This window comes from Hippopotamus amphibius, chromosome 3, assembly GCF_030028045.1.
Source record: "Hippopotamus amphibius kiboko isolate mHipAmp2 chromosome 3, mHipAmp2.hap2, whole genome shotgun sequence".
Classification (NCBI taxonomy): Eukaryota; Metazoa; Chordata; class Mammalia; order Artiodactyla; family Hippopotamidae; genus Hippopotamus; species Hippopotamus amphibius.
The window spans coordinates 160001256-160014754 of record NC_080188.1 but is presented as its reverse complement, the minus strand read 5'-3'; the positions used below and the strand labels follow the sequence as shown (position 1 = coordinate 160014754).

At 41.1% G+C, this 13499-nt stretch overlaps 1 protein-coding gene across 2 annotated transcripts in view; it reads left to right on the top strand.

The window, feature by feature from the left end:
* Positions 1–13499, top strand: part of KCNH1 (potassium voltage-gated channel subfamily H member 1) — a 411257-nt gene that overhangs the window by 43960 nt on the left and 353798 nt on the right. For both annotated transcript variants that reach the window (XM_057728018.1, XM_057728017.1), the window contains exon 5: positions 5618–5736. In XM_057728018.1, the coding sequence (XP_057584001.1) occupies positions 5618–5736 (119 nt within the window). The remainder of the gene's footprint in view (positions 1–5617; positions 5737–13499) is intronic.

Genomic DNA, 13499 nt, shown 5'->3' with positions numbered 1-13499 from the left:
GCTAGGTTTGCTGTTTGGTAACAGCTCTGCGGTGTGTGTGTGTGTGTGTGCACGCGCGCGCGTGTAAAGGCTGAAGGCGAGAGTAGGTGGGAATTAATTCTTGGTTGAAATGAGAGTCAGTGATGCTTGTTCCTTATCTCTTGCTTTTCTGTTATTGTGGATAATTGGGAGTAGGCTGCAGGGTGTTTTTCTCTGTCCCATCTGCCCTTCTAAGCCAGGAGCCTTGGGTAAGTGGGTAGAGAAGAATTAGAGTATAGGGTACAGAGTTTTCTCTCCAATTGTTCACCCGAGAATGAGTCACCCCTCTTGTTTTCTCTCTTACCTCACTGAATCATCTCACATTAAGGGAGAGAATTCATTTTCAAAGATCCATGTATTTACTTCCAAATTTAGAGTTAAAATTGAACCAAGAGTGGACAACAAAAGGAATGTAGAACTCCAGAGGAGATTTTTAAAGGCCGAAGATTTAGAATATTTAGAGCCAAAGGCTGCGGCCAGCTGTTGTAACTGCTGACCCTTCTCCACGCGTCTTCACGTGGGGTATATGTTGGGTGCTCTCGGGGGAGAAAGAGAGTAATGGATAGAAGCCACAGGCCCCCTTCCCCTCCAGTATTAACATTTCCTCTCTCTGCCCTTAGGCTAACTGAAAGGTGATGATTTAGTGACTTCTGCTTGAGGAAGCCATCCTAGGTTTTTGGTTATTTGTACATCGATGGAGAAAAGATCTGGGAAGGAAGACTTGAGAACACCGAGGCAGTGTCCACGTTGACCTGGTGGTCCCCTGTGTCTGTTGTTCTCTGCTGGATGCTGGCTTATGGCCCCAGCTCCTCTTCAGATTAGGACAAGCTTGGCCTCAGAGCCCCCTCACCAGGGCAAGGATACTCTGAGTCCTCTGCAACTTCTGTTCCAAGTGACTTAGTGTGGTTTCCCAGGGAGGGGCCTGTAGGTCTGTCTTTTCTAGTATCTCTGGACTTACCCTGGGAGGAACTGGAATTCCAGCTCATCCAAGAACCATCTCTTCTGGCCTAGGGAGGATACAGGGATGTGTGGACCAAAGCAGCTTAGTAGGGGACCCACCCTGGTTGAAACCAGTAGCCAGTGTGGGCTCAAGCAAGAGAGAGAGTGGTTGCCCTCACTGAGAATGGAGAAAGGACCCAGTAAATCCTTTCTAGCTGCTTGCTAGATTCAAACTGCATTCCCCTCCTTCTGTCCTTCTTTTCCTTCCATGCTTCCTCTTGCCCTCCTGCTCGCCCCCTCTGATTTTTCCTGATCATATGGTGCTTTTGATTTTCCCATGGCATCCCCAGCCCTGCCTCTGCCTGCCTTGTGGTGATGTTTATGGCAGAGCTGGAAGAACCCTGAGCTAGGGGTTTCTTCATTTGAGCTCAGTTCACTGTTGAATTCCCAAATGGGATATAATTGGAAGGGTGGGCACAGAAATACCTCCTGAAACTTAAAAGAATTTATAAAATGGGCTACTTATGTTTTTGGACTGTCTACTGGAAACCCGGATAGAAGTAGGACAGTAAGAGAAAACAATTTGTTCTTCATCCACATTTATTCAGCATACACACTTCCTGAGTGTATTTGGGGTGTTTAGCCTTATGCTAGATGCTGACCTTAGGGAAACATCTAAGAAGATCCCCTGCTCCTTATGGTCTGTTTGGGGGATGGCCAGACAGGTAAGCAAATAAGAACAACAAAGCCTAATCAATGATCTAGTAGAAGTTTGCCTAAGGCAAGTGGGGGTGCGCAGGAGGGAGTGGGCAGTTCTGCTGGGGGTAGGGTGGTATCAGGGAAAGACTTCCTCAAAGGCAGAAGGTCTCTCAGCTGCCTTATTTTCCTTGTGGAACATGACAATGTGGCTTCCCTTAAGTAAGATCATCTTGAGCTGGATTCTCATTGGGTTCTTCTCTCCCAGTTGGCCATTTGGACAATCGGAAATTGACTTTTTCCAGGAATGATTTCCTGATTGCTCTGCTCTGAGGGACTTCGTTGGTCCAAATGGTACACTTATCTTCCACCAAACCCATTTGCCTCTCCTCTGTGTTTTCCTAAAATTCTTATTGAAGTATAGTTTATCTGCAATACTGTGTAAGTTTCAAGTGTATAGCAAAGTGATTCAGATACACACACACACACACACACACTCTCTTTTTCAGGTACTTTTCCATTATAGGTTATTACAAGATATTGAATATAGTTCCGTGTGCTATACAGTAAATCCTTGTTTATCTATTTTGTATATAGTAGTGTGTATCTGTTAATCCCATACTCCTAATTCCTCCCTCCCTTTCCCATTTGGTAACCATAAATTTGTTTTCTATGTCTGTGAGTCTGTTTCTGTTTTGTAAATAAGTTCATTTGTATAATTTTTTTAGATTCTACATATAAGTGATGTCATATACTTGTCTTTTTAGTTTGACTTACTTCTGCATTTTTAATCTCATTACTTGGCTGTTACTCCAGTCACCCAAACAAGGGACCCAGAGGCCACCTGGATTGCCTCTTCTCTCCCTCTACAGCCATTGACTCAACCTCTGCAGCTGTTCTCAAGTCTCCCCTTGTTGCCTGGCTCAGTCTGCAGCACTGGTCCAGGTGCTCATGGTGTCTTGCCTGGGATTCTTCATGGTCTTCTATCTGTTAAAACCCTCCCCCACTTTTTTTAGTCCACTATCCACGTTGCAATTCTTTCCTAAAATGCCCCCGCCGTATTTAAACTCCTTCCAGTTTTAGGTTGAAGTTCAAATTCCTTAACTTGCCATCTAGGTTCTTACCACCTAAGTTCTTCCCAGTTTGACCCTTGAAGACATCTTTAGCATCACTTCAGGCCTCTGCCTACGTCCTCCTCCCCTCCACAGGCCATGTCCCATTCATCTAGCTATTTAGAAGGTCTTACTCTTCATTGACATATTACCCTATTTTATGATTTTTCTGCCTTCATAGGTGTTGTTCCTTTTGTGTGGAATGTCCCTTTTCCTTCGTGAGTTCAACTAGCTCCTTCTCATCTTTTAAAAGTTTGCTCTAGTGTCGCCTCCTGTGGGAAACCCTCCCTGACAGCCCAGCCTGGGTTAGATATGCCTTCTCTGGACAGTTGTGGCCATAGCATTCTGTACTCATCTGTTATAGAATTTAGTTTACTGTATCATGGTTTTTTTACTTACTTTTCAGTCTTCCCTACTAGAGTACCTGCTCTTTGAGGCCAGAGTCTGTGCCTTTTCTTATCTTAGTATCTGTGATACTTAGCAGTGTGATGGTATTTACATAGTAGTTATGTTTAGAATTAATATGTGAGTGAATGATGTTCTTTCATCTGGCTCAGTATGCTTCCTATTATAAAGTGTCTAGAGTCCAGAAAGAACAACATGGAGGTGAAGTTTAGGAAAGAACTTATTTCCTTCCTTCAGAATAGGTAGAGTCTGCCCGTCCTGGTAGAGGTGTAATGGAGGATTTCACACTGCCTGTCCATTTCCCAGTCCAACACCCACTCACCTTCCTGTGCCCTTCACTCAGCCAGCTGAGAGCCAACTCCCTTAAGAGCCACATTCTTGAAAAGAGAATCAGGGCTAGAGTGAGGGGCTAGCCTGTGCCTGGGGGAATGCTCTGAAGTCCAGGGATCTTTCTTTTAATTTTTTGTGCCATGTCAACTGATGGACCAGGGCCCTGAGCCCTGCCAGGCAGGGTCTGGGATATCTGCCCTGCTAACTCGCTCTTATCATTGGTCCCAGAGTGTAGGTCGTGGTGGTGGTGATGGTGGTGGATGGATAGAATTGAAGGGGGGGTGGTTCAGCGCCCTTGCTGATATTTGCATGCACAACTGCTTTCTCCTCTGTTGAAAAATATACTTTCTGCTCCTCTTGAAAAGCTGCAGAATTCAATTCCAGCTTTGTTTTGAGCTGAAGTAGAGCCTGACTCCAAAAGAGACTTTAAAAAATTCTAATCCACGGTTCACACAAGCAAATGGCAGTGAGCACTTTCACAAATGGCCCATTTGGGGAAGATGTCAAAGACCCCTGGAGAGTCTGGGCTGTTGTCTCCTGTCAACATCAGTAGGATTCCCTGCAGCTCAACCACAGTGAGCCTCTTTTCAAGCTGATGGCATTGGGGTGGATGAAAACACCACTATCTTTTATTAAAGTCCAGAACTTCTAGAATGAGATAAAAAAGAACTGATTTGCTATCCTTGCTATGTTGACAAAATTTATACAGATCTTGATTCTTAAAGGTTGTGCAAAAAAAAGGGTCATCATTCTGCTTGACTCCATTGTCCTCTGGATTCTGGGTCTGTCTTGGAAAGGTGCTCCAGGGTAAAATTTGGTAAATGAGATTTCTGCTGCAAGGCGCTGACTACTTCTAAACTCTAAAGGGCAAAAAATAAAATTGCCTAGCCTTGTTTTTAGCTGTCATGTAAAAATAGTTGCATGCTCTGTTTATTTGCTGTACCCCACATCCAGGTCTTTGAAGCTCCCCAGCCCCAGGCTTGGTTTTGAAAACCCTTATAGACTTTCAGGGGTCTCATGAAGCAATTGTCATGGTCATAACCTTGATGCAGATGGCTCGTTGGATATTGGAATGGACAGTTGTCTTTGGGGACCTTTAAATGATTCCTCATACATATTAAATTCTTAGTAAAGATCACTGGTACGTCTTAGATTTTGGAGTATAGAGTGGTCTGGATTAGAAAAAGACCCAATGTTTTTTTTTCCTTGGAGGAACTAGTCCAGGGGGCCAAGGAGGCTTCAAGACAGCCTTTGTTTTAGCCCACTAAACTTAGCCACTTTGTTTTACCCGGAAAATGCATCCTGCATTTAAGGCAGGTAGATAGAGTATTTTAATTTCCACTTTACAGATGAGATAATTGAGGCCCAGGTAATTTAAACAATTTATTGGTGACCTCAAGCAAGCTGGAGGCAGAGATGGGATTTGTATCCAGATTTCTTTACTCCAAGTTCAGTACTTGCCTTTTTGAGTTTCTAGTTTTAAGGGGACCTACCTGCCATCAGCCGTCCTTCCTCCACCCCAGAGTAGGCTAAAATCGACCAGTATTATTTCCCCACCTACTCAGGAATTAAATTCATTTCTTACTCTACTGGCTTTGGAGAAGGTAGTACATGGAATGGCCATTTGACTAGCCTGTCTAGTCATTTAAAACCCAGAACCAGCTTAGTCTCTGCTAGCATCAGATGACAGGGGGCTTGGGAATTGTCTGAGCCATAAAGTCAGAGAAACATCTTGATTGCCTGGTATTATGCAGCACAAAAGCCTTGGCCCAGCGTGGAGAGATTTGGGTTCTAGACTCTTAGCTGCCTCGGCACTCTGTGTCTCAATTTCCCTAGTTGTAAAACAGTGCTAAGACCTGTCTTACCTGCTTCCCCAAGCTATGATTAGGATCAAGAGAAAGTATAAGGGGAAAGTCCATCACTGCACAGACTTGAGCATGTCTAGGTGCTTTTTTGATAAGCGAATCTTGATTGCAAGGATGGCCGAGTGACTCGTGGATGCGCAGGAGGACATTGAGGGTGGGGGTCTGCTTCTGACAGGATAACTTGTGGTATGAATGTCCAAGCGCCCTCAGGACCTGGTTGAACCTGTCTCTCCTGTCTTCCACATGCTCCAGGCTGGGGGAAGTTTGCTCGGCTGACCAGAGCACTGACAAGCAGCAGGGGCGTCCTGCAGCAGTTGGCTCCCAGCGTACAAAAAGGCGAGAACGTCCACAAGCACTCCCGCCTGGCCGAGGTAAGGGCAAGGGTTTAGCTCAGCTTTACCCTCACTTCCATGAGGTCCCTGGGCTGAGAAAATGGTCCACAGTGAGTTTGCTGGCTTGGAAGGGACCTTCAGTACCCCAGACTCTTGTCTTGGCTGGGCTACAGACCACCATGTGTGACTTTGGGTAAATGACCTAACTCCTATCGGCTTTATACTTTCAAAAATGTAAAAGGAAATGCAAACAACTCCATTCAAAATTGCTTGAGATTACAGGGGTCAGTTGACTCTTTTGAAGGAGTAGGGAAGGAGCTAGAAATGCTATATACATGAAGGGGGGTTAACTTATAAACCATAAACAATTTTGTTATTTGAGCAATCTTACTATTATAGGAGAAGAAGATACAGGAAACAAAAAGGAAGAAAATAAAAATCACCTAGAATCCCACTAACCAGATACCATTGTTATAATTTTTGTGGGCCTGCCTTAATTCTCCTTTGCATTTAAAATATTCTACTTCCTAAAGCCTAAGAAATACGTTTGTTCGTCTTAATGAAGTTCAGTTGTATCTAAGAATTAATGTGTGCGTTTAAGGTGGGTTGTATTTCTTCATTTTATATAATTATGAACATCTTTCCAGGTTAATAAATATACTTAAAATTATTGTTGTTTCCATAACCTTTGTAGTAAGGACAACCCATGGTGGTGGTATTATCCTTTTTGCTGGGACATGTGGATGGCTGGGAAGCCTGGACAAGGTGTTTGACCAGGCTCAAAGCACCCAAATTACTATTATCTGCGTTTGGTATTTCTGCATCCAAATCACTATTATCTCCCTTTGGTGGTGCCTGGTCTTTATTTTTTCAACTAGACCAGGTAGGACCAATTAAGAGCATTACACCTTCCATATAGCAAATTTCCATCTTACCCAAAGATGACAACATTAGCTGTCTCTCTGCCTGGTGGTGGCCAGTCAGTTCCTGATCTGTGCTCAGATGGCAGGGTATTTTCTGACCTGCCTCTTGGTTCCCATGCCCCTAAGGGAGAAACTCCCAGCATGGTGCAGCTGACCATGGGTGCTCTGCATGTATGCGTCGAATGATGAATGGATTGGCTACAGAAGATGTCCTTATAGCAGCCAAAAGCTTCTGCCAGCAGTGGGAAAGGGAGTGTTCATTTGTGTTGTGTTAGAGAGAGTGAGACACTTGGATGATGACAGCATCTTTTTTGACATGATGTGGGCTCATCTTATGATAGAATAATAAAGGAGACCTTTTGGCTCACAGCCTATACTTTTTCTGTCCCTGATACTTCTTTTGGTTAATAAAGTTCCCTCCTCTCCTACTGCTCTACAGCTCGCTCACTCTTACCCAGCCACATTCTTGCCGTTCCTGTTACACACCAGGCTTACTCTTCCCACAGATATCTTTGTGCAGCTCTTTCTCCAACTGAAAGTCTTTGCTCAAATGTCATTTTCTCAATGTGGTTACCTGTGTCAGAGATACAAGAACCAGTAGGATATTTATTAAAAGATTGATTGCAAGGAATTGGTTTATGTGGTTATGGGGGCTGGCTGGGCAAGTCCAGAATTCATAGAGAAGCTTGGCCAGCTGGAAACTTCGGGGAGGAGCTGATGCTGAAATCCAAAGACAGAATTTCTTCTTTCTCAGGGAAACCTCAATCCTGCTCTTAAGGCCTTTCAACTGATTAGGTGAGGACCACCCAGATTATGGAGTATAATCTCCTTTCCAGAAAGTCAGCTGGTTGTAGATGTTAATCACATCTACAAAATACCTTCATAGAATCACTTAGATTATTGTTTGATTGAACAACCAGGTACCATGGCTTAGCCAAGTTGACACATGGAACTAACAATTACAGTTTATTCCTTGTCAATTTGACACCCATGCACATTTTCTTAAACCATACTTAATCTCCAAATAAAGACAGTAACAAAGTCATAATTCCACCTTCCGTGATCCAATTATCTTGCATATAACCAAAACATGCCAACCCTTTCTCCAGAAGAGGATTCAAAGTCCTTGGGTGAGATCCACCCTTCTCCTTGATATTCTGTAACTTAAACAGTGTGATGTAAACTGAACTCTTTTCAATACATCTTATGTTAGATGATAAGAGGATAAGAGAGGAAAGAAAATAAAAGTATTTGCCTTATATTTACACTATATAGTATTCATAACAAAATAAGAAATACTTGTAACTCTTAATCCTCTCCTTAACGTGCTCTGTGTTATTCTCCACTTAAGAGCTTCCAACATACTATACAGTTTACTTATTTATTGTGTTTATTGTTCACTGATATATCCCAAGCATTTAAAAGTGTCCGGCACATCGTAGATGCTCATCAAATGGATGAAAGAAAGGAAATGATGTTAGTGTTTTGTCTGCCTGTCTGGCATGAGTAGTTGCTTATTGATTGGCAATATGAGGCAAACATCTGGGTCCCATCAAGTAAATTTTGATTAGCTTGGCTAGAGGCTTATGGGTTTTATTGATCTTTTCAAAGAACCAATTTTTGGTTTTGTGGATTTTCTCTAATGGTTTCTTGTTTTCAATTTCATTGATTTCTGTTCTAATTTTTATTTTTTCTTATGTTTAGTTTGGATTGAATTTACTCTTCTTTTTCTAGCTTCCTAAGGTGGAAGCTTAGTTTATTGATTTTTGATCTTTCTTCTTTACTAATATATGCACTCAATCCTATAAATTTCCCTTAAGTACTGCTTTCACTGAATCCCACAAATTTTGATAGGTTGTATTTTCATTTTCATTTTGTTCAAAATATTTAAAAATTTCTCTTAGGATTTGTTCTTTGATCCCATGTGTTATTTAGAAGCATGTTATTTAATCTCCAAGTGTTTAGGGGATTTTACAACTATCTTTCTGTTATTAATTTCTAGTTTAATTCCATTGTGACCTGAGAGCAGACATATAATTTCTATTCTTTTAAATTTGTTAAGGTGGGTTTTATGGCCTAGAATGTGGTCTATCTCAAGGTCCCATGTGAGCTTGAGAAGAATGTATATTCTGCTACTGTTGGATGCAGTAGTCTACAAATATTCATTATGTCCAGTTAATTGATGGTATTGTTGAGTTCAACAAAGTCCTTACTGATATTTTGTCTGCTGGATCTGCACATTTCCATTAGGGGGTGTCAGTGTCTCCAGCTATAATAGTGGATTCATCTATTTTTCCTTGCAGTTCTATCAATTTTTGCGTCACATATTTTGATTGTTGTTTGGTGCCTACACATTAAAGATTGTTATGTCCTCTTGAACAGTTGACTCCTTGATCATTAGGTAATGCCATTCTTTACCTCTGATAACTTTTCTTGCTGTGAAGTCTGGTCTGTCAGGAATGAATATTGCAACTCCCACTTTCTTTTGCTTAGTGTTAGTATGGTAAATCTTCATCCTTTTCTTTTAATCTACATGTGTCTTTATATTTAAAGTGGGTTTCTTTTTTGTTAATATTTATTTGTTTATTGGGTGTGTTGGGTCTTCATTGCTGTGCTCAGGCTTTCTCTGGTTGTGGTAAGTGGGGGCTACTCTTTGTTGTGGTGTGCAGGCTTCTCATTGTGATGGCTTCTCTTGTTGCAGAGCACAGGTTCTAGGTGCGTGGACTTCAAGTAGTTGCTGCACATGGGCTCAGTAGTTGTGACTTGCAGGCTGTAGAGTGCAGGCTCAGTAGTTGTAGCGCATGGGCTTAGTTGTTCTGTGGCATGTGGTGTCTTCCTGGACCAGGGATTGAACTTGTGTCCTCTGTGTTGGCAAGAAGATTCTTAACCACTGTGCAACTAGGGAAGTCCTATAATTGGGTCTTGTTTCTTGATCCACTTTGACAATCTCTGTCTTAATTGGCCTATTTAGGCCATTGACATTTAAAGTGATTATTGATATAGTTGGATTAATATCTACCATGTTTATTACTAGATTTCCTTTGTTGCCTTTGTTCTGTTTTCCTATTTTGCCTTCTATGCTTTTTCTGCCTTTTGTGATTTTAACTGAGCATTTTATCTGATTCTGTTTTTTCTCCTTCCTTAAGGTATCAATTATGCTTCTATTTTTTTTACTTTTTTTCAGTGGTTGCCTTAGAATTTGCAGTTTATTTTACAAGTAACCCGAGTCCACTTTCAAATACAGTTGTCCCTAGGTATCCACAGGGGATTTGTTCCAGGACCCCCCACAGATACCAAAATCCACGGATGCTAAGTCTTTTACATAAAATGGCATATGTTTGCATATAACTTAGGCACATCTTCTCATATACTTTGTCATCTGTGGATTGCTTATGGTACCTAATACAATGTAAATTCTATGTAAATAGTTGTAAATATAATGTAAATGCTATGTAAATAGTTGCTAGTGTGCAGCAAATTCAAGTTTTGCTTTTGGCACTTTTCTGTATATTTTGATTTGCACTTAGTTGAATCCACAGTTGCAGAACCTGTGGATTTAGAGGGCTGACTGTAATACTATACATAGTGCTTCATGGGTAGTGCAAGTACTTTGTAATAAAATACTCCTTATTCCTCTGTCCTATCCCTTGTGTCATTGCTGTGATTGGTTTCACTTATTCATAAGCATATATATGTATACACAATCAAATACATTGTTGCTGTTATTTTGAACAAACTGTTATGTGTTACATCAAGTAAGAATAAGAAAAAAGTTTTTGTTTTGCCTTCCTTTATTCCTTCTTCAGTGTTCCTCTTTTTCATTAAGTGGATCCAAGTTTCTGACCTATATCATTTTCCTTATCTCTGAAGAAATTCTTTATACATTTCTTGCCAGGCATTTCTGCAGGCAACAAATTCCCTCAATTTTTATCTGAGAAAGTCTTTATTTATCCTTTACTTTTGAAAGATAATTTTGCAGGGTGCAGAATTCTAGGTTGGTGTTTGTTTTCTCAACACTTTAAATATTTCACTCTACTCTCTTCTTGTTTGTGTGGTTTCTGAGGAGAATTAGGATGTAATTCTTATCTTTGCTCCTAATAGGTTAGCTTCCCCCCCACCCACCCCCGCTGCATTCTTTCAGGAATATTTGTTTGATTTTCTGCAGCTTGACTATGCTATGCCTAAGTGTTTTTTCTTTTCACTTATTCTGCTTAGTGTTTTGTGGGCTTCCTGTATCTATGGTTTGGTGTCTGATGTGAATTTGGGGAAATTATCAGTCATTATTGCTTCAAATATTTCTTCCATTTCTTTCTTTCTTCTCCTTCTGGCATTCCCATTCCACATATACTACACATTTTGTAGTTGTCCCACAGTCCTTGGACATCCTGTTTCATTTTATTTTTTGGTCCTTTTCTCTTTGCTTTTCAGTTTTGGAGGTTTCTGTTGACATGTCTTCAAACTCAGAAATTCTTTCTTCTGCTGTGTGCTGTCCTCTAAGGAGCCCATCGAAGGCATTCTTTGTTTCAGTTATAATGTTTTTGATTTCTGGCATTTCTTTTTGGTTCTTTCTTAGAATTTGCATCTCTGAGTACATTGTCTGTCTGTTCTTGCATGCTGTCTGTTTTATCCATTAGAGCCGTTAGCGTGTGAATCATAGTTTTTAAAATTTCTGGTCTGATAATTCCAACAATGCTTCCATATCTAGGTTTGGCTCTATCTCTTCAAACTGTGTTTTTTGCCTTTTAGTATGTCTTGCAACTTTTTGGTGAAATCTGGACGTGAAATCTGGACTGGATAAAAGGAACTTGGGTAAATAGGCCTTTAGTGTGGTGTAAGATGTTGGGGGAGTGGCATCATTTTACAGTGCCATGATTAGGTCACAGTGTTTTAGTGAGCCTATGCCCCTGGGCCATGAACTTTACAAGTGCTTCTCAGTTCGTTCCCCATTTAGACCAGACAAGATGGGCAGGATGGCCTGGAGTAGTGTATTTCTCTTTCCCCATGCTGGAGGCTAAAGCAATTTGGGTATTTTTCCATCCTCACATGAGTTAGGATCTGATAAAACCTCCAAATTAGGCTTTGGTTAACTAGTTTCTCCTGAGGGCAGACCTTTTTCAGAGGAACAGAGTGCTCTGGTATATTTAAAAATGGTTGCTTTTCTCCTCCTCTTTCTAGAAGTATGAGGGGACTTTTCATTGACTTTTACTGTGAGAATCTGGTGGAGCTCCGGGAGGTAAAACTCACAAATGTGCAAGGCCCCTGCCCATGACTGGGTCCCCCTAGAATTTTTAACTCTCAGAGTTGTCCATGCTGAGCCTCCAGCAATTTGCTAGTTACAGTTTAGGTTTTCCTGTCCAGTACTAGTTATTGTGGAGGTTTCTGCTTATGGGTTTTTATGGCTAGTTGTGATTCTCTGTATTCACTTGTCCATCTCTCCAATTTTTGGTGCAACCGTTTGCCCTTTGACCTCACCTCCTGTGTGGAACTAAGTTGTACAGCTTTTTACTTGTTAAGGTGGAATGACAATTTCCAAGCTTCTTATAACTGTGCCAGAAACTGGAAGTTGGCTAGTAAGTTTTTAACAGAGAAAAATCTGTTCACTGTCTAAAGCTTACAGCCAATGTCCTGCTGAGTTTTCTTATTGGTAAATGCCATTGATCAAATGGAGATTGAGTATGGCCACTTCATTGAAACCTCTCCCACCTCCAGGAAAAATATTGATGCAATGCACAAGTGGCTGGGAATAGCAGTTTTGCTATCACATGTATGACATGTGATATCACATTGCTGTCACATTGCTGTTGCTATCACATGAGCCGTGTGTGTTGCACATGTGAGTTTCAAGGCTGGCTTATATCCTTGTTTGAGCTCAGGCAATCTGCCTTTGGTCCTCATGTTAGTCCTCCTGTCTCCCTCCTGAACTGATTCTAGAAAAGAGGGGCTCACTTACTGTGTGCCAGGACCTGTGCTTCTCATCTTCTCCTTTAATCCCCTAGATATCTTGGAGCAGTTTTACAGAGGGAGAAACTGGGGCACAGGGAAGTTCATTAACTTGTTTGTGGTTCACCTGGTGGTAAGTGGTGGATGTGACTCTAAACCCAATCTGTTTCCCATTCAGGACACTTCCTTGTCTCTTCTTCCCAGCCCTCTGCTACTGCTTATACCAGGGTTACCAGACCTTCTAGCGTTAGACCTGATGGGGACCATGATCTCCCTTATCTCGGGATGGGAGAAAAAGTCCACCTCATTTGACTATTCTTCAGCACCCCGTCCTCTTTCCTCAGGCTGGTGTGAACACATATTCTTTTAGAGAGCCAGTTTATTTTCAGATCTTAAAAATATCTTATGTGATATAAGCACTGTAATGTTTATGGCAGCACTATTTATGATAGCCAAGACATGGAAGCAACCTAAATGTCCATCAACAGATGAATGGATAAAGATGTGGTATATATATTTATAATGGAATACTATTCAGCCATAAAAAGAATAAAATAATGCCATTTGCAGTAACATGGATGAACCTAGACATTATCATACTAAGTGAAGTAAGCCAGACAGAGAAAGACAAATATCATATGGTATCACTTATATGTGGAATCTCAAATATACAAATGAACTTATTTACAAAACAGAAATAGAATCACAGACATAGAAAACAAACTTATGGTTACCAAAGGGGAAGAGAGGGAGGGATAAATTAGGAGTTTGGGATTAGTAGATACAAACTACCATATATAAAATAGATAAACAACAAGGTCCTACTGTAGAGCACAGGGAACTATATTTGATATCCTGTTATAAACCATAATGGAAAAGAATATGAAAGCATGTGTGTGTGTGTGTGTATACACACACACATATATAATGAATCACTTT